Source organism: Hoplias malabaricus, chromosome 2 (assembly GCF_029633855.1).
Source record: "Hoplias malabaricus isolate fHopMal1 chromosome 2, fHopMal1.hap1, whole genome shotgun sequence".
Classification (NCBI taxonomy): domain Eukaryota; kingdom Metazoa; phylum Chordata; class Actinopteri; order Characiformes; family Erythrinidae; genus Hoplias; species Hoplias malabaricus.
Genome location: NC_089801.1, coordinates 9,965,689 through 9,990,492, shown reverse-complemented (window position 1 = coordinate 9,990,492; position 24,804 = coordinate 9,965,689). Strand labels below are relative to the sequence as shown.

The 24,804-nt window shown below is 38.7% G+C and overlaps 1 protein-coding gene across 2 annotated transcripts in view; it reads left to right on the top strand.

Moving 5' to 3' along the window:
- The window catches only part of rnf24 (ring finger protein 24), a 34,284-nt gene that overhangs the window by 4,028 nt on the left and 5,452 nt on the right, over window positions 1-24,804 (top strand). For both annotated transcript variants that reach the window (XM_066660826.1, XM_066660825.1), the window contains exons 2-5: window positions 10,203-10,352; window positions 15,923-15,965; window positions 17,571-17,612; window positions 23,481-23,560. In XM_066660826.1, coding sequence (XP_066516923.1) covers window positions 10,210-10,352; window positions 15,923-15,965; window positions 17,571-17,612; window positions 23,481-23,560 — 308 coding nt within the window. In that variant the 5' untranslated portion in view covers window positions 10,203-10,209. The remainder of the gene's footprint in view (window positions 1-10,202; window positions 10,353-15,922; window positions 15,966-17,570; window positions 17,613-23,480; window positions 23,561-24,804) is intronic.

Sequence of the window (24,804 nt, the reverse complement as noted above, 5' to 3'; positions counted from 1 at the left end):
TAAGGCTGTCAAAGTGAGACTCTGTAAGTGCAAAGATAAATATTAACCAAAATGTTCTTGTGTCCTGACAAATAACTCATGTTGTAGAATGTGAGGCACCAGTGATTTCTCGTAATATTTAATGGTAGAAATTCAATTACTGGTAAGTATGATTGTAATTAACCTATAATTTGTCATGAAGCATTGCGCAGCCAGGTTTACAGAAGAGGATGCTGACAAAATTATTTTAAATTGCTTAGCAATGAGCTACTCTAGTAGGGCTCTGTAATTTGTGTAAAGTATATAATGGTGATTTTGTGACAAATGGAATTATCTTTTTGTAAAATAAACACAGGTACATTTATTGTGATGTTTGTAAAAAGAGCAGCTTCTTGAAAACGTGAAGCTTAAACACTGAATATAATTTGCCAGACTGACAAGCTATGTGTTATTTGGTAAGATCTCCACTGGAGATCTCCATTTAAATCATTAAGACATTGAAAATTTAGTCCGTTTTATGTTGGTTTTGGATTTATTGGGAATAACCTGTTGGAAACATCTTCATAGATGTTTATATAGGTGTATTCCAGTTCTTTCTGAAAGGCTTATCTAGATATAGCGTAGCCTTATGAGTGATTCCATACCCTAAGGTTTCATAAATATGGATTAATTATTCTACCTTAAATATGGATTATTATAAATAAATATTTATTATTATAATAATAGTCTGCTGCACATATTGCTAAGATTGAATCGGAAAATGCTGAAAACCAGGCCAGGAGAAGTGGAGCATCTGTAATGGTGATTTGTTTATTAGTGTAGGTGGTCCTTGAAGGGGTTAAGGGAATGCCATGCGTGGAATCTAGGTTGAGAGGAGAGACTGTGGAAGGGTGGGGATGGAGATGGGGGTGGGGGACTGGAGACAAGACAGCTGCGTGTGCCACTTATATGGCTTGTTTGTGTCATCTTGTGTTACCGTTAGAGCCTAAAGACAAACCTCTGGGAAGAGGTTACCGTTTGCAAAACCCAGGCCACCTCTAATCTCAACCTTGACAGAAACATAAAACTCTCCAAGATAAGTTAAAAAACACAGATTTTGCCAACAACGAAAAAACAATGAGCATGTTAGAAGGCACGGCAAAAAGAGGACGATAGGAGAACAGATTGCATATGCGTTTAGAACGGTGAGAATGTATAAAGTGTGCAGGGAGTGTAAATAAAAATGGAGCGTATTCTTGTCTGAGACGTTTAATAAAAACAACAAATATTATAAGCTGTGATTTACTGTTGCAACACCATTCAGGGGGCAGCCATGAGTAATGTTTGTTTATTTGAGCTCAACAGCTTTAAAGCCATGTGTCCTATTCACTTTAGCTACTTTGGGGATGGCATTTCAGTGTTTGCATGCACCGAGCAAATAAGAAAAATGGTTAATTCCAGTGTTGCAAATCATCAGGAAAGTGACAGGCTTAGGAAGGGTATTTAACCTAAACCTAAATACACACCCCTCACTCCTAGCTGGAGTAATTGCTCTTCAGATGAGGGCAAGCCGGGACATGTTCCTGTAGGGTGAGATGTTTTAGCACCTCAACAGCTTCATATCCTGATTTGTCAGCCTCTGCTTTAGAGTCCCTCCATCTGAATGTTCACACACTGCACCCTCCTGACCAGCTCAGCTCCTGCTAAAGTGGATTAAGTGGTTTCCATTGCCCTGGAATTAAAGCCACATTAATCCCACTGTCCGCACACTGAGCCGCTTCAATTTCTGAATTCTCTTTTACACATGATGGGACTAGTGATATTGTTGCAAGCTAATGTCACTAACACTGTGCTGGCCTGAGATTTAAAAGGCAATTCCACTGATTTTCCCATTTTTGTAAATTTTGATGTGAGATGGTCCAAAAAGGTATTGTGATGTACTGTCCAGAATATTATTGCATATTGCACATGGAAATTGAAGTCACAAATAACTGCATTCAAAATAAATAATATGAAAGTCTAAAAAAGACATCTAGTGATTTTGTTTGCGTTTACACAATGGGAAACATCTGGCTTTAATTGCATTAATGTTGAGTCTGTCACATCTGCAGAAGTGAAAGTGTCACTTCGAAGTGTGGTGAGACATTAGGCTGAAGTGGAGAGTTAGCTGAATTGACCTCACTGATATTAAAAGCATCGTCAGAGTGTATTGGTGCCAATTTTGACACAACGTGGTCTCTTGTTTTACTGCAATGAATTCCCTTGCATCTGCCTCATCTCAGAGTTATGCTGTGACCTACTTCTTCTTCAACTTGGCACAAGTATACTGAAAAACACCCCACATCTACAGATATTTCAGAACCTAGGGGGGGATTCTTATTTGTTTCTGCAGAGTATAGGCCCACATAGTGAATCATTTATATCACTGTGTTTAATTGCATTAGCAGACATTGAAAAAAATGTACAAAATGTGGGAATGCTTTTTGCATGTTTCTGAGCGCAGTAGAAGCCTTATGTTAGCAGGTGATTTCTCTGTACTAGAAATTCACGCTTTACAGATTAGGGATGGTCACTGCCAACTCTGCTACAGCTCTCCAGAATAATCCGAAATCAGCGTCTAAGATCTCCTATTGTATTCATGCCATGCCAACAGGCCCACGTGTGGTGCTGGGGTTTTCATAAATATTAGAATATATTGAGTATGTTCACTGTCAGTGTTGCAGAAGCCTCCTAGGACTCGAGGCTGTTCGGGGCAGTAGGACCCCTGTTTTGGTGTCAACCTTTTGGAATATTAGGTTTCACATGTGCAGGCAGCATGGTCTGGGCTGGGGCTGCCAGTGGAAATTTCCACTTCAGAATGAGGGAGCTGCCTTTGTTCTGCAACAGGGGCTCACAAAAAGTCCCTGGAAGTTGGCTTGGGCTGCTGTTGCAAAGTAGTGCAAACAGTCAGCTTTTCTAGCACAAAAGAGAGTGTGAGAGAGAGAGAGGCTGAGAGCGAGAACAAGCGAAATATAAATGAAACGTTTAAAGAATTTATCACTAGAATCCAAAACGACTTCTTTCTATCTAGCCTCAGTGGGGAAATGGAAACACACAACCTATCACTTCAGTAGTGGCCAGAAACTGCATCAAAATTGCAGATTTGTTATGACTTGCATGTTCCAAAACAGTGGAAAAGAATCCCACTTCCAGTAGCAAACTTAGACTTCCCTTTCAAATAAGTGTTTTTAGAACCTGGTATTTTTAGTGATTTTTTGGTACTTTTTTGGCTGTGACTGCCGGAAAAAAGGAAATGACAGCTAATCATTCACATAATTCATGAAATACCCCTCAGTTTCTGTCATCAGAATGCTAATGTGTTCTGTTAATCATGTTATTTATGGTACTTATCTGGGCAAATACCAAAGGAGTGGTGAATTGAATCAGTGTTTTGGCCTGGACATCACGTTCAAGGCTTATTGACTTGTAAACAAAGTCATAGGTTTACATTTCTTGGATGTAAGTGAAAGCGCTCTTAATTTGGCCATGCCAGTCATTATGTTCCACAGGCCTCCAGTGGAAGATTACTGGAATGGGTTATGACAGGTCTTCTTTCCGTCTGGCAGGGAGTTCTTGGCTTTGGATTTACTTCACGGGCAGAACAGACCTGTGCCTCGTGAAGGTTAAAAAAGCACTCCAGTGAATGTGAAACCTCTTATCAAATTTACTTTTATATTTCGTGCAAAGGCACCTAGGTTCAGGCACACAAAAATTACTGTACCACTTTTGAGCATATTAGATGAACTGATGTTAATGCCTTTATTGTAGTTCATGTTGTTATAACTGATAACAGAAGAAATTCATAGAAAGTCAAGATGTCCGTGTTGAGACCTCACACTCTCAGTGATCTGTGTGGTGGTCTGGGCGAGTGTATGTGAAATGGTGCTTGCTAGTCCAAGTGAAAGGGCATTTTAACGTAATCAGAGAAGGCTATTGGTTATGCAACAGACTAACAAAGATGTGTTAGTCTTACCAGAAGGTCAGTGAGAGTTACAGAATGAATATGCTATCATTATGCACAGCTGCCTGTTTTCTTTCTTATACTTCAGTTCATAGAGTATTGTTGTCTTTGAAATGAAAATCTGAATAAACCTGTGAAGCAGAGGCATAGCTGCTGTGTAAACTCTGGGCAAGTTGATTGGTGACCACTAGATGAGATGAGTTAGAACTTAATCCAGATAAATGCATTCAACATATTACTGGTGTTCTTTCTCAGCTGCTTGTTGAAAAATGTAAGACAAATGAAATGTGTAATTCATGAACTTTTGACAGATCACATCCCTAACTGCACCAGAGAAATCACATTCTTAACAGAGATGAAAAGAGTAAATGGTGGAGACAGCCCATTTTTGGTGACCTTAAAAGGTTATGATAACAACCATTTACGTCTTTATCTATGCTCTTCAAGTCTAAGTAGAAACAAAGCTTTCTGAATGTAGGACTTCTATTGTATGCTTAAGTACTTTGTCTGAAGTTTCCTCTATTCCTTTGATTGGTTTAGGAAAGGTGGGGGACAATTTTATTCAGAATACATGAAATAATAAAAGGATCACAAATAGGCACATCGTGATTACTTCCTCTTTAAGGTCTTCAGCAAGTATTGTGTAATTTTAAGTGGTTGGGGACCTTTTAGGATTATTTTAAATGGTAGTCTAAAGGGGCATACCTCTTTAGATTGAACAAAACTCCCTTGTTAGCTGATTTTTGCTAGGTGTAATTGTTATGGGTTCTGTGGCTGCCAGGCAAAGCAAAAGAGTCACTTATAAACATGTGTGTCCATACTCTGCTTGACTGAGTTTTAAATCAGGCTAATGCAAACGCTTTAGAAATTAGACCTGCTGGGGTGATGTGACTACATCCTACCATATCGCAATAGCACTTCCTTATGAGGCCTCGTCACTAGACCACAGCTTAGTCATGGCTGACCTTGGGTTCATTTGGATATGAAGTATATGACATTTTGATACAGATGACAATATTGAAACCTATCCAGTATTTTTCCTTTCTTTGAAAACTTTGAATTTTAAAATTTAGCTTTTTTAAATGTAGGCTCTAAAATGTGGACGTCCTGCTGAAACTACTCAAAGACATACCTAGATAGTAACATGACATAACAATTGAGAGCGCTTTCAAACGTATTCTATTGATATCTGCTTATACTGATACTCATTGATATTGTTATGCTGCATAAATGCAAAAGTAAAATGCCTTGTGAAATGTGAAACCATGTGTGAGACTTCACTTTCGTGAGTTCTGGGTGAGCGTGTTATCTTGTGATCTAGTGGAACTTTCCCAGTTCCCACAACTTCTTTCATTAAGTTTCCACATCGGCTTGGATTGTACCCCAAAAGTACCAAATATACCCCAAATAGAGAAGGATCTAAATCATCTTTCATTTCTTGGTGATACTACAGTGAGAATGATGTCCTAGTCAACAAATCAAAACAAAAGTACCTTGCCTTGACGTCATCAGAAGAATCTTGTTTGTGTCTTAGAATACTTTACACACCCTCTTTAGGATTTGGGAATCATGTGGCATCCGATTTTAGTTTACACACTCTCACAGAGGTCTGAGAGCCTAGGACTTGAGTTCTCCCATAGCTGTGGACCTTGCGGGTAATTTTAGTAAGTCTCCAGTCCTTAGCGATCCTTATGTAATACTCACATACGTGCTGAAATGCTTACTGCTTAAATTAAGGACAGCTATGTAGCATTGTGTGAGAGCACTGGAGACTATTCTGCCTGGTGCAAGTTTGAACTTTCTTCTACTGTGGCAGAAAAAAGTCCTATGTTTAATGCTTAAGGATTCAGTCTTGGCTAGTCTTAGTATATAATACACTCTCAGAACAAAAGGTACGGAAAGGTACACTAAAGGTACACCCAGTGTAAATGTACCTTTAAAGGTATAGCAGGTGTATGAGTCCAGTTCTCTTAAGGTACATTAGATTTTTTCTCCAGTTGTGAAGGAGTTGTGAATATTTGTAATCTTTCCTTTTAGAACTGTGCCAAATAAAATAACATAAGTCATGGAGATGAAATGGGGCGCATGAAATTATCACAATTTTAAAATCTACAATTATAATAGAATAAGGTACTGTTATGTTCCCTAACAAAAGTGCAGAAATGTAGGGTATCACCACAATGACAGCAAAGGTAACACCACAGTGATATTTTTTCTTAAAGGGTACTGAATGTTGTCAGTCTGGTGAGGCTAATGAGGCTTTTCCTCTGTCTGGGTACAGCATTGTACTTATCTACACCACATTGTCTTTGATATGTGGGATCTGCTATTTAGATAATGTGCACGCATTGGAATGTTGCATTGCAACACCATATGCCTGTTATGTAACAGCAGAGGAAAGAGTGAGAGAGAATGTTTGAGAGAATGCGAGATCTTAGGACAAGAGCAACACCACTCATTCTTAGTATAGTATTTTCTAGATCAGATCTAGATATGACATGTATGTGGACTCCACGGTATTTCTTGAAGGTTTGGTTACGGATGGCACCTTTTTCATTTATTGAACATTGTTTTTGTTTTTTTTGCTCATCACCAAGAGTTCTCATGGGCTTGCTTTCTCTCTTTCTCTCTCTTACACACACACTCATTCAGTGACTGTATTTTTTGAGATAATACAGGAAGAAAAAAATGACTGGTATATTTTTACTGTGTTTAAATCAGAAGCTTAAATGACAAGTGTTTGAGGCTCTGTGTTCAATCAGAAGCAATATAAATATGAATTGAACATCAGATTGTAAATCTAATTGCTTACATTGGCCTTACATTTTCTTGAATGGATGTTGCTTTTTTGTAATTCAGATAGACATCTTGAGGACAAGGCAAGAAAACATCTAAATAAAAGCTTCCTGTGTTGAATTGAAACTCAAGCTTGGGAGAGAGCAAGCAATCCACATAGAGAGACCCAAGCCACATCCTCGGGTCTAGAAATGCTCCCACTGTTTCCACCATTAGTTCAGGAGCTGGAAAAGCCTTAAATGTTAGAAAGAAAGAGAAGACAATGAGAGAAGGACAGCAAACTATTGCTGACAATCAAAGAGTGAAAAGACATTCATAGACTAATTTATTTCTCTTTGGACCTCAAGGCATTGGGTGCAGGTTCCAGCTCAAAGACAACTTGGTGGTCATGGTTATTTGCCACAGAGGGCTATGAGCTCACCATTGGTCTCTGGCTTACTGTATGCTAATAGTGACAGGAGGAAGAAAAGGGTTATCTGAGGATAGATAGGTTTGTCATTTCAGTTTGCATCAAGGTTATTTTAAGACTTATACCTGTTTAAAGATATCTGCAGCTACACCGTTGATTTGTACACCTGAAATGTTTAAGCTTGTGCAGTGTTGATGTACTTCACAGGGAAGGTTTAGTATATTTGTTGGTGTATATGGTTGTTACTGAATTGTCTCTGTCTTATACGCAGGGATAAATTATAAACAGAAAGTTAAAGAGATGCCAGAATTAGGCAGAAACATTAAGGCTTGAAAACTGATTCCTGTGGCCGACATCCAAACCAACATTGCCAAGTTGGATCAATCTGTTGATGATATAACAGTGAAAAGTTGCCAACAGGATCATAAAATCATAAATGGTAGCTTAATCACTGTTACACTGATGACATTCCTGCAGTTAATCTCGCTTCCAGTTGCCTTGTCATACTTTGAAGTGTTTATATAGTTGTGAGGCTGTCAGCTCTTACGGTCATGGCCTGTAATAGGTGGGTTTTAGGTGATGGAACATCCAAACATTGTAATAATACATGGTACATAACAGATAAAGGAACCCTAATTGTAGAAGATAAGGCATCCTGTAAAATGTCTTACATATTTTCCTAGTCAGACAGGTTTTTAAATATAGGCCCAATTCAAAACCACATTCCACCATACCAAATAATAGCTAGTATTTCAATCTGAGTATTCTGTCTATCTAAATAGATAGGTATTCTGTCTATCTAAATAGTGACTGTGGTCACATTCCTGCTAAGTTGTGTCTGTTACGTTTGCAAGCACAAAACCTTTGCTGCTGTCTATGTGAAGCACATGTTTTGATGCAGGCTACAGGGGCATTATTCTGTTTGCTAACTCATCTAAGTCAAACTACTGAAGGGATGTGTGATAGTGGATGTGTTTCAGAGAGGGGGGTCGTACAGTGGGTGGCAGGGTACACTAGGCACAGTGCCAGGGATAACTGGCATCGTAGCTGGACAGTGGGATGGAGACTGGACTCAAACCAGCCAACCAACGGCCACCTCTGTTTACCACCACATACCATCCGCCGGAGGTTTCACGCGTGAACTATTACAACTGTTATGACTGTGTGTAGGAGTGTGTGGGAGATCCGGCCCCATCCCTCTGTTGTTCCTATCACAGTTAGTTATTGATTTATGGATGAGTAAACACTGTTGTTTGTAAGCCATGCTCCAGTGAAGTTTTAACGTTGGAAGAGGGGAGCATGTGCCGGTGGTTAGACGTTTTTGAATCAAAGTGCTTGAGCTGCTCAAGTCTCTGGGCAATAGGGGAAAGTCCTCTTGAGGTAAGAAAATGTGAGAGAGCAAACAAAGCGACATTTATTTTTTCGAAAGCATATCCTCACAAAGCAAGTCCAAAATGAAATAGTAACAAACCTGCAAAGTTAATGTCATGTTTCCCACGAATACAAGCTTGTGTGCTTACTTAAATACTGTGTAAATACAGTGTAAATACTGCAAACACCTAGGACACAAACAGAATCATGAAAGTCATTTTGTGTAATTCTAGCAGGGTTCTAATTGGTGTACGACGTTTTTTTTGAGATCAGCTTGACACTACTTTTTATTGGCAAAACATCTAAAATATATCTGAAAAATAAATATGCTAGATGACAGGCCAAAATGAACAAGTACCAAAATACCCAAGATAGGTTTGATGGGTAGAACTGTTAAGAATTGCCACTGGACTCAATAGTCTACAGTTGTTTTGTTTGCCCTACCACCTGCCATGGGGAAAAAATAATACTAATAGAGATATTATTAAGACACATATTCTCAAGCGGGCAGGCCAAAGTGTAGGACCTTCCCAAACGTTGTTTCAAGTGTTGAAGCCAAGCAAAAGTAAATCATATCATATCATTGATAATTTTCATAGATAATCTCAAGTCATGAGAACAGGCCAAATTAAAGCAGAGCTAAATCACCAAAGATGTGCGTAGAGTACAGATATACTGGATATATAGTGAGTGAATAGTTGCAAATACTCCTAAAATCAGGACTGTTGTCTGTGTCTTAATATTATGTTTTGAACATTTTTAAATGTTCTGTTTGTAAGTTTGGAGAGTTGAACTCCCTTGTCAAGGGCAAACCATATCTGAGCCAGTTTTTGAAAATAATCTTCATGAGAGGTCAGAGCAAGTGAAGTGGTTTCAAATCTCCAGAGATCACTAGACACTGATTCCTCTGAGATGGCAGCTTATGGGCTTGCTGGGTAATAGCTCTTGCAGGACGGATGTTCTTCAGCTCACACTGCAGAATTTACTCACTTAACAGAAGCCTGGTGCTCCATCTAGGTCTCCTCACACACACCCGCAAGACAATAAGTGGCAGTCCGTTTGTTCATTACTGTAGCAGGGACCACTAATGGTTGTTATGGAGACAAGCCAGGGGTGTTATCAGAAAGCGAGCCGTGATGTAACCGCTTGCATTCGTAAGACATATGTGAAGCAATTGGTGTTCCGATTGCTAACAGGCTACAACTAGTTTAAACTGCTGAGAACTGCAGATAAATTCTGACTGACTGACTCAGATAGAATACTCGTTCTTACGCCCCTCTGGCTGACATTTATACTCGAGTGAGATGATGTTCATCTGATGTTGCATCTGATAAGATTCACTTAGTAAACTCAATTCTAGGGGTGGGCAATGAAATGATGATTATAGATATCATGGTTTATTACATTAAAATGGTGTACTGATTATGTAAATAAAAACAACTCCCTGCATGTTTCATCATGAAGAGAGATCATTTAGAAATATTGATAGAGAGAATGTAACATGTGAAGTGAAGACAGCAACACTATTAGTGTTAACACTGAGAGCGTTAAATTATTACACTAACAGTGTTCATTTAACACTAATAGTGTTGATTTAACACTGGTGAATTCGCTGTGTACTTTTAAAGGTTTAGTGAAATGATGTACCTCTGCTCTTATCTCCTCTAGGACATCCATGACCTCGGATTTCCAGCACTACAGTTTCAGAATGCCGAATATAGGGTTTCAGAACCTCCCCCTCAATATCTACATTGTCGTCTTTGGGACTGCCATCTTTGTGTTCATCCTCAGTCTTCTCTTCTGTTGCTATCTAATTCGGTAAGGCCACAGAGCCCTTCTACATTCTTCTGAAGCACCTATATTGAGTTGTATCAATGTAAGATGCCATACAATTGTGAAGCATGACCAATTTGGCTTGCATCTCTATTGCAGAGTGTCAGGAATATGGAGCCTTTTTGGCTAGCACTGCATTCCTTGGTTCATTTGCCACGTTTGCAGTTTTAACATCACCGGCACAAATTCTAATGAATACAAAGTGGCCAAGGGTTTGGGAACGCTGACACCACATTTTTTGTACTAGGCCATATTTTAGATGCAACACAGGAACAAGTCATACTTTATGACCTACTGGCTTTTGAGCTGTAGTTTGCATTGTGTAGTAAACAACTTATGAAAACAACTCATAAACTACTGAGTGATATGTACCGCAGTCTTTCCAGCTCAGTAAACAGTGGAAAGTTCAGCTCCTAACTTCATTGGTTTCCCTTGTAAAGCTAGAGTGGTTTCGACCATAAAAGCCAACAAAACACCAATATTCACAAATGACCCAGTTGACTTCATGTACCTGCCAGAAAACACTGACAGATTTTCTTGCCCTGAGCTGAGCTCACCTCACATGGGGCAATGCTGGAGTCCCTATAACACATTTCAATGTCCTGAAAATGAAGAATAATGGAAAAAAAGAGGGGAATAGGAGGTGCAGGGAAAAAGAAACCTGCATTAGAGGACAAAGTTCTGACAGATGGAGCTGCCTGGAAGGACTTCTCTTTCATCTGTACACTGGGCAGGGAGAGCAAGGCTCTTTTATCACGTTTACTTTGAAGGCTGCAGCGACTTTGAATGGTGCAGTCATACCCTAATCATTAGCCCACCGTTCAATACCGAAAGAGACATGAATGGCCAGCCGCCTTGATATTTCTGCAATGAACGTGTTTTTTTTTCTTTCTTTTTTTTCAGTTAAAAACAGGAATACATCCACTTTGAAAGCAAACATCCCTATGAGTGGTTCATTTTACAGGCTATTCATATAAATATCTTTTCTGTCACTCAATTTGGCAAAGGGATTATATCACTGTAATTCATGGCATGATACATTTCATTATATTTCAACACAGTGTCACATTTAAAAACTCTAATGTTAAATTTACAACCTTTGGTAAGAAATATTTTCAAATACATGTCAGTGGGTCAGTGTTCCTTAAGTACAGAGAAAATTCACACCGTGCTTAGAGAAATCTAATGCTAATAATAAACATATCAAAATAACTAAATGATCATCATGTTGCCTACCTCTAATCATATTGCTCAGCTCACTATGGTTTGTTGTTAGCCTATTACATCATGTCATAAGCAAATGAACTAAGGAGTGGCCAGCTTGTGGTACACTGGAAAACATAAAACAAAAGCCCATTTCAAATTGGTCTGGCTGCAGATGTTTGGTATTTGAATGAATTGTGAACCAGGATGTTTTTACATTTATTGATATTTGTCACAAAGAGTGAGACGGTCAAACAGCACAGTTTGGAGAAGCTAGTACACAGTCCTGACTTGATAATCTGAAACATGTCAAACAATACCCATCCATACACTTCTTTTTTTTTCTTGAATGTGGCCTATGGCTTTTTTTCTTCTCTATTCAGCACAATAAGATGGTACCATAGGCCATTAGTCATAAGGCCAACCAATCATATTTTTAGAAGTACAGCAGGACAACTGTAGCTTTAACTAGATGACAGTGAGAACCAGTGGCTAAATTCACCTAAACCAGTGGGGTAAGTTCCCATTTCATTCCTCTCATGTAAATTCTTTTCACTCTCACTGCACCCACATCACACAACTGCGATTTATTTAAAGTTAACTGCAACTGATTTGTTTCTTTAATGAAAAAGAGCTGGTCAGATTACCAAGTCACTTCTAAACGGGCATTACATTTACTCTGAAAAGCTTCTAAAGATGCAGTCTCCCTTTTGTCTATTTGACCAAATGCAAACTACAAATGCTGAACACTCCCTTCCCAACATGCTCCCCTTTACTAAGTCAGCTAACTAAGATTTACCCAGCTTCCTCTGCACCTGAAACCCCAGCGTTGAAATATTCATACCGCACCATACCAGCAGGGTGAGACGAACATGACGACAGTTGCAAATTTAGAAAGCACTGAAAATAGCAGCCTCCTACCCTGCCTCCATCAAGACATTTTTCTGTGCCATATCTCCCGTTCATCATGGTTGAAACAATGGAGGGAAGTGGCAGTTACGGTTTGGAGTAAACCTTGAGACTGGAGGGTCATCTCACAGCAAATGAGTGTCCTAAATGTTGTCTACACACTTGGCAAATTCTGTAGCATTTGGCTTAGACATAAAATTACAGCATCTTCACTCTAAATATGCAGTTACCTTATTATTAACATGCAGTTTCCTTATACTGATATTTTAATGCACGTCTCAAGTGACTGTCTTCACTTTGGTTGCTTTGCAAGCCCTTATTGGTCATTTACATTGGGTGGTGCTGCCTTGTTCTGGTTGTTTTAAGGTCACACATGGAGTCTCTCTTGACAATTTACCTGATCCCGATTTATTTCTTTAAATATAAGCCGCAGTTACATGCTTACAAATTGAGAATACAAAGTGCCTTATCCTTTATATAATGCCTAATACTTTGCTGAATCTCTATGAAATATGTTGAAAAAAATAAAAGTACCGTACACGGAACAAAGAAACATCCGTTCCTTACATAGTTATATAAGTTCATTTAAATTATGTAATAGAAATAGAATGTAGTACATCTAAGGATTATGCAGCCTTCACCTGTAGGATGAGGGAGTCGTGAGTTGAAGTGAACATGAGGCTGTGTTTAACCACACATAGACCGACTGACACAAGGCTGAATGTAGCAGCCCCTCACCAGATGAGACACACACGCGTGAAGTACTCCCAGACCCAGAGAGCACACACAATACACAAGGCGAGCAGACTGGTGTTTATCTTGCTGTTCCATCTGAAGAAGAGGAAATCTAAATTCACACTCATGTCTGACATTTTTACTGTTGTTTACACGTCAGGCTGAGCGCTCGACAGTTTCATAACACAACCCAAGGGTCAGTCAGGCAGCTTTCATAGCAGCTGTGTTAAAGCACTGAATATGCCATTGTCAGTTTGGGACAATGTTCATGTTATTTTCTAAATATTCAACGATATCTGATTGTGTTTTGCTTTGTATTATTTAGTCAGACATGCTTTCTGTGTATTGTTAAGCTATTTTTTTTATACAAATCTGACATATGTATTTAAAATGTGTTTTAAAATACATTAACGTTTCAAATCTACTTTGAAAGCACCACATCCTCCAACATTTCCTCTTAGATCTAGATTAACATTGCCCTATTCTCAACACTTCTGCAGTGGCTTTACACTAGAACAGAGGTTATCAAATGCGGATATTTGATCCAGGTTGCAGGCCTGAATTTTACAATGGCTTGTTGGTGAGCCATTGTAGAATCATGGCCTGGAATCTGGATCCAATGATCTCTGAAGCAGAGGTTGGAACATTGCTTTGAATAAATATTAATGCATTTAGCCACATCCTCCACACCACAGTCCAATACTAGCAGGTTTACAACCCTCTTGCTGACACTTGGTGTTTGGTGTTGTGACCTTGGACTCAAATGTGGCTACATCTGCTTTATACCAGCTGTGGGTTTTGTAGGAGTGTCCACAAACATTTGGGCATATATTATAGTACCAACACTACCACCAATAAAAGAACGAAAGAAACCCGCTACCAACTCTATACACCCCCCCCCACACCCCCCACCTTGTCCTCTCCTCACTTATCCACCAATGGGAGTTCTGCACCTTTACCTGCCAGTCTTTTTCAGAATGTCAGTGTCTATCCTAGACTGTGCTGCCTGTTTTACAGATCCCTCTCACTCTGCTCCGAGAGGTTAAGGTTACTTGTTATGGAGGTAAATCTTACAAATTTATTTTCATTTTATTTTTTCCCACTTTCAACTTTTTCTGTTTGTCTAATAGGCTGATGTAATTGATAATGTTGCTATCATGTCAGAGAGGATGACTGGGTTATACAATATTTATGTTTTGTATCTGATGATGATGATATTCTGGAATTAAGACATGTTTATTGGGTTTATTGTTTATTGTCATAGTCTCATTCTATTGTGTAAAACACCGGCCAAGAATAATAAAAATGTCTGGATGAATTCCCCTGGCATTAATTCCCTTCTAGTACTTTAGACATTAAACACGGCCACAGAACAATAAGGAGAATTTGCAAATCTTTCCTGATCTATTTTTTTTCTTGTTCCCTAACGACTGAGGCATTCCAGTTATTTTCCACACACACTTGCTCTATGACACAAACACTTAGGCACACGCAAACAAGCATTTTCATAAATGGCCAGTTAAGGGTTGGCTCAGACAGGCTTAGGCCTAAGAGTGGGTCTGCAGAAGCTAGCTCAGACTAGCTAAATCAAGTCCACAAGCCACACATACACATGTGAAGATAGTCTGAACCCTGGATAGGAAGTGTTGAATTTCTAGCGATGTAGTAATGACTACCTCAGCCTTTGGTTCAGTGCAGCCAACACTCCTGTTAGATCTGGCTGGAGCTGGCTCAGTCAAGATATTTTTCATTGCCATGAGAAAAAAGGTGATTATTAAGTTAGCCGTCCACTATGTTCATTGTATATAACTTTTAAGAACAAGCCTAAAGTGGCCAGTTTGGTTAGTTAGCCGTCTTGCTTCCTAGCTGTCAATACTTAATTGCTCCAAAGTGACAGCAGGCACAGCTTAACTCAGATAAACAAACTGTAAAAACTGCTGTTTACCATCAGCCAGATACTTTTGTTGTTTTCTTTTATTCAAATATCAAACCAGAAGGTGGAAATTCACATTGTTGTGATATAAAAAGGCTAAATGGTCAGCAATAAATACTGAAAAAACCTATAGATATTGTAATTATTGTGACTGTACTTGCTGTAACTAGCATGGGTTCAAGTTGGATATTAGTGTTAGGGCCTGAAGCCTTGTGGCCACACAAGATGCAACCCAACATGTATTTTGCAGCCTACCAGAGAAGGAGAGCTATTATTAAACCTGAGCTGATGGGCAGGTGTAATATTTATAGTATTAGCAACTTTGTAGTATTATGAAATTTCCATAATCAGTCTACAGTATGAATTGTGCCAGCACTGATCCAGATTAGGAGGCACTACATGAACACAAAATCTTTTATTTAGATTTCATCATTGCATCCTATTTCAGACTGAAGCTATTTTCCATGATTAACAATCAATGGGAGAAATACATATCTCTGGTCTGTAAATGAATTGAAGTGCAATTGACATTTATTGGGTGAAGTGTAATTGATGCATTTTATTTTTCCGTGGTTGATCAAGACTTTGGCATATTAACAGGCTTTTTGTTAACTCAATTAGTTATTGCCTGGATTTCTTGGCTTGATTGTGTCATTTTTACTTTTATCTTGCTGCATATACTTGACCTTTTTTTCCACACAGATTAAAAAAATAAGCTAGTTGTTTTTCTTAGTTCTGTGACTAAACCAGATGTCTTTCTCCTGAATTGTTTCAGGTTGCGACATCAGGCACACAAGGAGCTCTATGCATACAAACAGGTAGGAAAATCTATTTTAGGTTTTGCCATGTGCTTTTTTTAAATTAAGCATCAGGGCTTATTTTACCCTCCTCATGAGGTTGATGTCCCCTACCATGACTTAATTACATTTGCAGTTGTGTCAGCAGCCATATGTTTGCTGCGTGGTGGGGAAGGCATCCCTTAATCCCCAGCCACTGAGGTCAAAACCGAGTCCTTGTTATGTGGCTGCAGTGGCTGCAACACCTCTGCACTTGTATCATAGCATCATAGATAATATTTTTGCTGTCTTGGAATATTTAAAAAAAAGAATTGTCCTCTCTTTTCTAAAATGAGAGTAAGATGTAGTATATATACAGAGTTACAAAATGTACCTTTATATTCTCAGGCAATATAAACTATGTATAGAAACTATCCTAAATTTAATTGTTGTTATATTTTTATGAGTTTATCTGTATATTTGCACTTTAATGTGTGTGCACTGTTTTATGTTTGCACTAGCTTTGCACTAGCTGCACTTTAATGTTGTGTATTGTTTTATGTAGCACCTTGGTCCTGGAGGAACGCTATTTCGTTTCACTGTGTACTGTAAACTGCTGAAATGACAAACTTCTTGAACTTGAACTTGATCTATCTGTAAGACTACAGCAGTTCGGTTCTGTCCATTTATAAAGAGAACTTAAAGAGTTTGTCTTGACCCTTTTATTTTAAGAAGACATTCACGTTACATATTTAAATGCCTGTTGTGCAAGGTTTCCCCCTCTGTTACAGTTTTAAAATGTTTTCAAAAGCATTGAACAATGTTAAAGTTGGGTTGATTCATTTGATTAACCAAAAATACCATTATACCCTCATTAGGCACAACATTTTTTACAGTATACCTAGCTTTTGTTGCAGCCATTTGCAATTTTAATGATCATTCCAGCACAAAAGCAGTAGAACACTTGTTTAACATTAATTAGAGAAGCAAAGAAGGTTGCAGTGTTAATTATAATAATATCCCAGCAGCACTATGTCTACTGCCTAAATCCAAACCCAGCTGTAGACATTGCATTCTCTACAGAGATTGCAATCCTCTACAACATCGTATTATCTTCAGATCACTTTGCATTGTTGGTGATCCTGAGAGAAGCTTTCATTTTTCTTTTTTGAGAATATCGGCATAAACACTTCTATGGAAACAAGCATCAATGCTAGTGATAACAGCATTAACTTCCTGACTTCCTTATGTCACTTCAGCAGACACTTTATAAATGAATAATTCTAAAAACAGCAGTTGACAGATGGCAGATAATTCCAGCATACCTTCTGGTTCACGTATTTGTCTTATATCATTGCACGTATAGAGAATTCATTAAATGTAATATTCTTTAGCTGCATTCTACCAGAAATCCTCCACACAGAAACCTGACAGATGTTTTTACTAGTGCTGTCTTCAGGTCCTTTTGAATTCTGGTAGTGTAGAATACTGAAGCCCACAGTGTGTTCAGACAGCTCTAAAAAAAACTGAAAGACACTGAAAGGGAGTTTATTGCCAGCTTGTCAATGTGCCATTGTACCAAAGAAATACTTTGTATCCTAGCAAATGCTCAGTCATCCTCACTGCTCTCTTTTATCTCTCTTCCAGGTTATTCAGAAGGAAAAAGTCAAAGAGCTAAACTTGCATGAGGTAAGCAATTTCAGGTTTGCTCTTGGCAGTTTGGAAGATTGTGTTATTTTGTGGCATAAGTGCACCTCATTAAGTTTATTGCTGAAGTAAAAGTAGCAATAGTAGTAAGTAGTAAAGAATCAAAACCAGGCTGGTCTATATTCATCTAGTGTTTTATTTGAAATTAAAAGATGTGCTATGAATGTGTATCATTGCTGAACCTATGAACGTCTAGATTTATATTAGTTTCCTGAGATGTAAAACGTGACCCATCCTTCTTCAAATTATATCCATAATATAAAGTTCAAAATGCTAACACGGGTGTTGAAATACTATCTTAGAGCCATGTGATGAGATGGCTGTGCTGTAGAATACTGAGAACAACACATAGAGTGCCCAGTAAGAGGGTATTTACAGCTATAAATACACCCAAGCCTCACACCTCCATACTTTCAAATGAGAGCTCTTTCTCACACTGCAAAAAGGAGACACATGTAATCTCATGTTTAGGAGATTAATTTCACAGGAGGGTGATGTATGTGAGTAATCTTGACTGTGTGGTGCTGTACAGGAAGGTGATAGGTGCCTTTTGGTTTCGGTTCTGCCTTGGTAACAAAAACTGTAAGCTTCATATCCTTAAATAGAAAAGAACCACTGACACCACTGGCCAGATAATATTTTACTGGTGGGCTATTATCAGCATATCAGATGGTTTATGGTTTTGAAGTGTAATTCTTTTTGAGTATGGTCCACAGTCAAAATGACTAGGCATAAATGCTTCTGAAGACAGAAACTGATAGTGGCTAGCACAAACTGTGCATCAAAAAAACTGATATATTCTCTGAAGCAGGGGTTTCTAATTAAGTGGCAAGAAAGTAGACGGCACCATTTGACTCCAAACATATCCAGACCGTCTACAGAGTATCCGGATTGCCATAAGGGCTGGAATTTCCCATAATCCACAATGCTAAACAAAAAAAATCTCCCTTACTCTAGGACTTCAGGGACTGAAACGCTGTTTGTATAAACCGCAGGGTTTAGTCATGTACATATCCATAGTGGGAAAACATTAATTATCTAAAGCTCTTACAGAGAAAGCAACTTAGAAAAGCACGGTACCTTAAAGAGGAACTTCTAACAGTTTTTAGGCAGAATTGAGAAGAATAAAAAAGGGTAATTTCTAGAGAAATGAACTTGATACTAAGATAGTAACTTGGAATACTCCACTGTGCTGTTGGCAGGCAACAGTGGTTCATTTTTTACATTTTTTTTTAAATCTAAGCTGTTTGTTTTTTAAAAGTAATGTTAAGAAATGCTTACACGGTGGTGCATGAGATAAATCTAACACAGTGATTCTTATCATTACGAATAGAAGAAATCCAAATTGATAACGCTATGCAGAATTCATTCATTTTCTGCAGAAGACTTTGAATTTACCAAGAAGCAAATAATGGCTTGGTTTTGTAGAACGAGTGGAAGTTCCCTTTTTGCAGTGAAGTACATCAACGCACTGCTCTGTCACTCAGATCAAACTGTGTGAGAGTGCGAGGCACAGTGTGTGAGGGTGTTGAATAATTATTTAGAGATTTGGAGACGTGCATTTGTTGTTTTAAGCCATTCTGAATTGTACAGTGCAGGCACTTCAGGCAATTTAATAGCTGCCCCAAACATCCTTTATCTTCTCCTCCTGACATCAACAAACAGCAGTGTGACAGCTAGATATAAGAGAAAGCACCTCCTCAAATGCTGGCGATGTTTCTGAGAGATTGAAGTAGTTGATTGCAGTTTGCCAGTTTGAGAGATTTGGGGAAGTTTGCCCCTGTATTCAGCCTGCCAATCTGCTTTTATTTACACCTTTCTGGCTTTGTTGGGTGTCTTGCACAGACGTCAGAGCTTACGTGTGTTGGGTTTATTCCGTCAGCAAAATGGACATGCGACCCCCAGCCCAAGCACTTTTGAACAGATTTTAAGGACTGCTTTCACATCTCCCATCCCTGAAGCCAGCAGCAGGATTGCTTAATAAGCTTGAATAAACACATGGGCATTTCTGAGTCAAGTTACAATCAGCCTTTTGTATAGAGGTGGTATCAGGAAAATAGATATCTTAAAGACAGGTGTTTTAAACTGGGCAGACTAAGCCTAGTTTTATTTTAAAATTTCAGAAACACTCAATGTTGGGTGGTGTCACTAAACAGAATCTCTGAGTGAGCAAGATAACTTTAGCCCAGATTTGGGGATTGTTCATTTGGAATGACTCCTGGCTCTTTTCACACTGGACAAACAAGAAAAAACAACACATATGTTTATTCAGCTATTCATCCTAAAGCAGTTCCCCTCACCCATTCATTTCAGCCTGGGGCTCTTGTTTGAATGAGCCCAGTACATATACAATTCAGTCAGTCAGCACAGAGGTTACATATCAGCCTTAAAGGCACAGCAACACACAGCTCATTTAAGACTCAGGAACTGAGGTTAGAAAATGGCTTCATAAAAAAGAATCATGTCTGCTTTTAGTACATAAACCCACACATTTTCCCCTAGGGAATACTACTACAATAGAGTAAGATATGGATCCTCTCAATGCTCTATTTCTCTCTACTGATAAGTCCAGTTTGTAGAAAATTAGCAAAAAACGGTGCTTACATAAAGGGGTGTAGATTTGCATGAGCAACTATTTGGCGTCTTCGGTTTGGGCACACAAGCCAAGAGGACAGGCACAATGATTTCATTATTATATGCTGCAGCCGTGTGGCTCAACAGCTGAGAAATCTGAGAAACACTGTGTTGTTTCCCTGTTCAGGAACACTGCATGTGTTGTTTTGAGTTGCAACATTTTAGATGGACAGTCCCGTAATTTTGGAGGTGTTCCTAGGCTTGTGGTTTGGCTTCTGGAATGTCTGTAGTTTATCTTTAAGAGCCAAGTGAACAAAGAGTGGTCTAGCAGGACCTATAACGATAATACCACACCCCTCTGTGCCCCTGCACTTATATAAGAGGGGGAGAGAGTTACAGCAGAACCAGCGTCTAGTGAAGTCAGCTGTCTGAATATTAGGTAATATGTCTGAAATGTGATTACATAGACCTGAAGATATATGCCGTTTGTCAAGAATGCGTGTGTATATTTATATATATATATATACACTCCTATTCACAGGAAGTAGATGAATAAACTCTACACTCATAACATAATTTAATCACACCATAAAAAGTGCATATATAAAGTAAAGTTTATAACGATTGAGCCGTTTCATTTTCATTCTGTGAAGACCCTCTTAGGTAACATGGAAAATTATGACTCTTGGATAAAAGGTAACCATTGCACTGAAAGCTGAGTGAACCAGGAGGGGAGCAAAAAATAGAGATAGAAAGTGAAAGAGACAAAAATATACTGTCTGTTTCAGGGGTCCATTAAAGGTCTGGCTGCTGCTTCTGGCCTTGCAAGTGTCCAACCACAGTGAGATTCAGACAACAGAATGTGGCTCTACCGCAGTCTTTCAGTTGCACAGCAGTCTACTGTTGATCTTAGAGTGACGATATGTCTGAGCCTGGCATGATTCATGACAAATAAAAAATCCTAGCTATATTAGTGCATTAGACATATTAGAATTGCAGCCATTGATTATTGGGTATGGCATAATCACAGAATGATTTTAATTCAGTATGTACTTTCTGGAGTATGACAGTAATAATTGTGAGGTGATTTGTAATCCAGTGTTTGCTGTAGTTTTGACAGTGAGCAATGTGTGTGTTGGCAATCTGACAGTAATTAGTTTAATGTAATTGGCCGAATTACAGAGCTGAGCAATGCAGTGTGTTGTTATTGTTGCTAAACTTGTCTCACATAGTAATGCTAACATTAATATCCAGATTTTGAGGGAATTTAGGGGCAGCTTTATATATTAACCATATACCAATCAGACAGTCCCTTGCAGCAGAGCTATCACTGTTAAAAATACATACAATCTACATGGAATGCGATGACATTCTGGCACCCAAGAGGTCTGGTGGCTTCCTGTCACAAGCACGGTGGGTGTCAGCTCATAGTGCAGAGGCGTTTAACCCCTTGCCCTTACCACATAAAACATGTGCCCGCAGTCACACAGATGCCTGTTGTGTAACACTGGTTGGTCTCTTGCATTGTCAATTTTGCTTAGACTGACTCAGTCTGACATAACTATCCCCACCAACACAGTCCTGCACTTACATTGAAAACAAACAGCCTCTAATGAAAACCAAAGGCACTGACACCAAGTTCCACCAACAGAACGTGTGATAACACACGCATAAGAATGATATGGAAAACAATATATTCTGATAATGAGCTGTCAGTGCCAACCCCTTTTGTTTTGGATCCCCTATGCTGTGGCTGCTTAGTCTCATCTCAATACAGTCTTTGTCATTGTCTATAAAGTAGCTGCATTAGGGCTACAAAACCAATGTGGAACCGCTTTTGCTCCTGTTCATGAAGTTACTCAGCCTTGGTTCCTTGGGGCAAATGCAGACCGGTTTGCTGGATACCATCAGGGTGATACAATTGTCTAAGCGTTGGCCCTATTGTCGGGAGATTGCAGTGAGTGAAGCATCATGAGCCTCATGCAGGTTTTATACAGTGATAGAAAACACGATAGCTCTTAGAAAGATTTAAGACACTCGTTAAGTTTCAGTTTGGCCGTTGTGGATGTGTAACTCCACTCATGGCAGTTTAAGTAGCCATCATGAAATACTCACAACCGTCTGCTTGTGAGGCACTTGGTTATAGGAGATTAATGGGTTAAAGTGCATGAAGCCAAAGTCTCTGAATTAACCCAAACCTACGAACATGTATTTACACTTGAAATTCTCATACTATTAGCTTATTAGCTTCATAGTAGTATTGAAGTCCCTCTCCCGTCATCAATTAAATACCAAAAACTCCTCTCTGTTCATCAAAAGGACATATTTCAAATTAATTTCCAAAAAAAAAACCCACTTCAGCTTCATTCAGTATGCACAAATCTATAAATATCCAATAAGCCCCTGCCCCTTTTTCTACCCAACCCTACATTACAAGTGTACTGAGAGGATTTGTTCCTTAGGTTTGTAACATAAGAAACCCTAACTGCCTGAATCCTTGTTTATCATTGGTTCACTGTCGTTTCTAAGTGGCAATCCTCAGCCAAAGTGTTGACTGCTTATTTTGCTCATGATTGGTGTATAATATAAATATTAAATTAGTTAACAGGGCAAAAAACCTATTTACACCAGAGAGTGTCTTTATATAACCAAAGATTCTGAGTAATAAGTTTTAGTAACTCCCAGGGCTGGTCTTTGGGTGTAGCATAGTGTACAGCAGGAATCAGTTTCAGTTTGGCTCATTTCGTTCTCTGCCTGGACATGTTCTTAAAGAACCTAGGAATGCTCTTCCTGTCTTCAATGTCTTAGCAGAAATGAATGATCTGCCATATTTTATATATATAAAGGTACTAGCTACCAGTTCTTTGATGCTGGTTTATGTTTGCCGTCTACTGTTGTTTCCATTTTTAACTGGTGAAGTATTAAAGTTACCCAAGAAAAAAGCTTAGCTACACATTATCCATTGTAATCTTTAAGCCTCTAGTCAAATATAAGCAAAATGGAGATAAACCATTTGTTGTTTCCTTAGTGAACTATGTCCTGTTTATGTAATAACTGGAAATAAAGATGAGAGTCCATCTAAAGCCCCTGCACCCATATTTTGTATACATAAAGCATCAGTCTCACCTTACTGCCTCTAATGGCAACTCAAGCCTGAATGCTCGGTGTAGTCCAGTGGATGGCTGTGTTGATGCTTGGGATACTGTGTATAAACAGGGTATTTTGTGTGCTCATTGACTGGAATATCTGCTCACATCTCTCGCTGTCCATCCACAGATCTGCGCCGTGTGCTTGGAGGAGTTTAAACAGAAGGATGAGCTGGGGATTTGCCCGTGCAAACACGCCTTTCACAGAAAGTGAGTACCACTTGTGTCATTTTGTTTGGAAAACTGAACACGCCTGTATCAGCCACAAAGTCTAGGGGTGTAGAAAAACAAATGCATTCATCTATAACCATCTATTATGCGTTGTATAGTAGGGCTTTGATGATGGCCATAATTGATATCACAATATATTTCTTAGTTTTTCTGTTGATAAAATATAATTCCAATATGAACAATAAAATAGACAGAAAATCTGCAGGAAAAACAAGAAACATGACATCACTGACAAATCTAAACCTCTAGGCTTTGTCAACATTAATATTTTTAAACTAACTTTAAAAACTAGTGCAATAAACTGATGGCAGTGCCCTGTAATGAACTTCAGTCAGTGACTGATGCTGTAAATAATGTAAATATTGAAAATGTGTTTAAAAATCAAATCATTGAATGAATGAATGAATGATACTGAAACACTTTGTCCAGCCTTAGTTGTATATAGGATTCAATATGCACTGCTTCCATAATTAGCAGTGTGACAGCTTCACAATTTGCATGAATATGTTCTGAACAAGTTGTCATAGAAATGGGTTGCATTTAAATGGGCCACACTTTGCCTTTTCTTGATATCTAATACAAAACAGCTCAAACTGAATACAAAAGTGTGTGTGTGTGTGTGTGTACATATGCTTGTGCAGGCATGCATGTGTGTGACAGAGGAGGTTACTAGAAATGTAGCTGACCTACATGAATGGAAGGTCTCTGCTGGCAGAGTGCCAGGCCTCAGCCTCTCTCCTGTTCCCCCTCTTGGTCTGTGTTTGTGGAAGTTGAGGCTGGTCCCTGGCCTAGATAACAGCAGTAGTGTGTGTCAAAAGGCAGCGACTTTTAGTCTCTCTACTGTGTGTAAACAGTGCCAGTGGAACATCTCTGTGAGGGACTGTAAGAGGATATGTATTTTAATGTATTTTAAAACTAAATATACGCCAGGAAATTATTTAACAGTGTTATTTTTAATATTTATTTATAGTAAGGCTATTTAATAATAGTTAAATGCTCCAACAATTCAAGCTCTGAAATGAGAGCGCGTCAGATTGCAGAATGATTGACAGTGGCAACCCCATGGGGGTGAAAATAAACTAGCATTAGTAATTATGTTGAGTGATAGCCGAGCTACTAAAGCCAGAAAACATCATCAACAAGACAAGAGTGATATAACACTATAACAGTAATAAGAACGCAGAGCCTGATACACAGCCTACTTCTGGGTTCTTTATACCCTT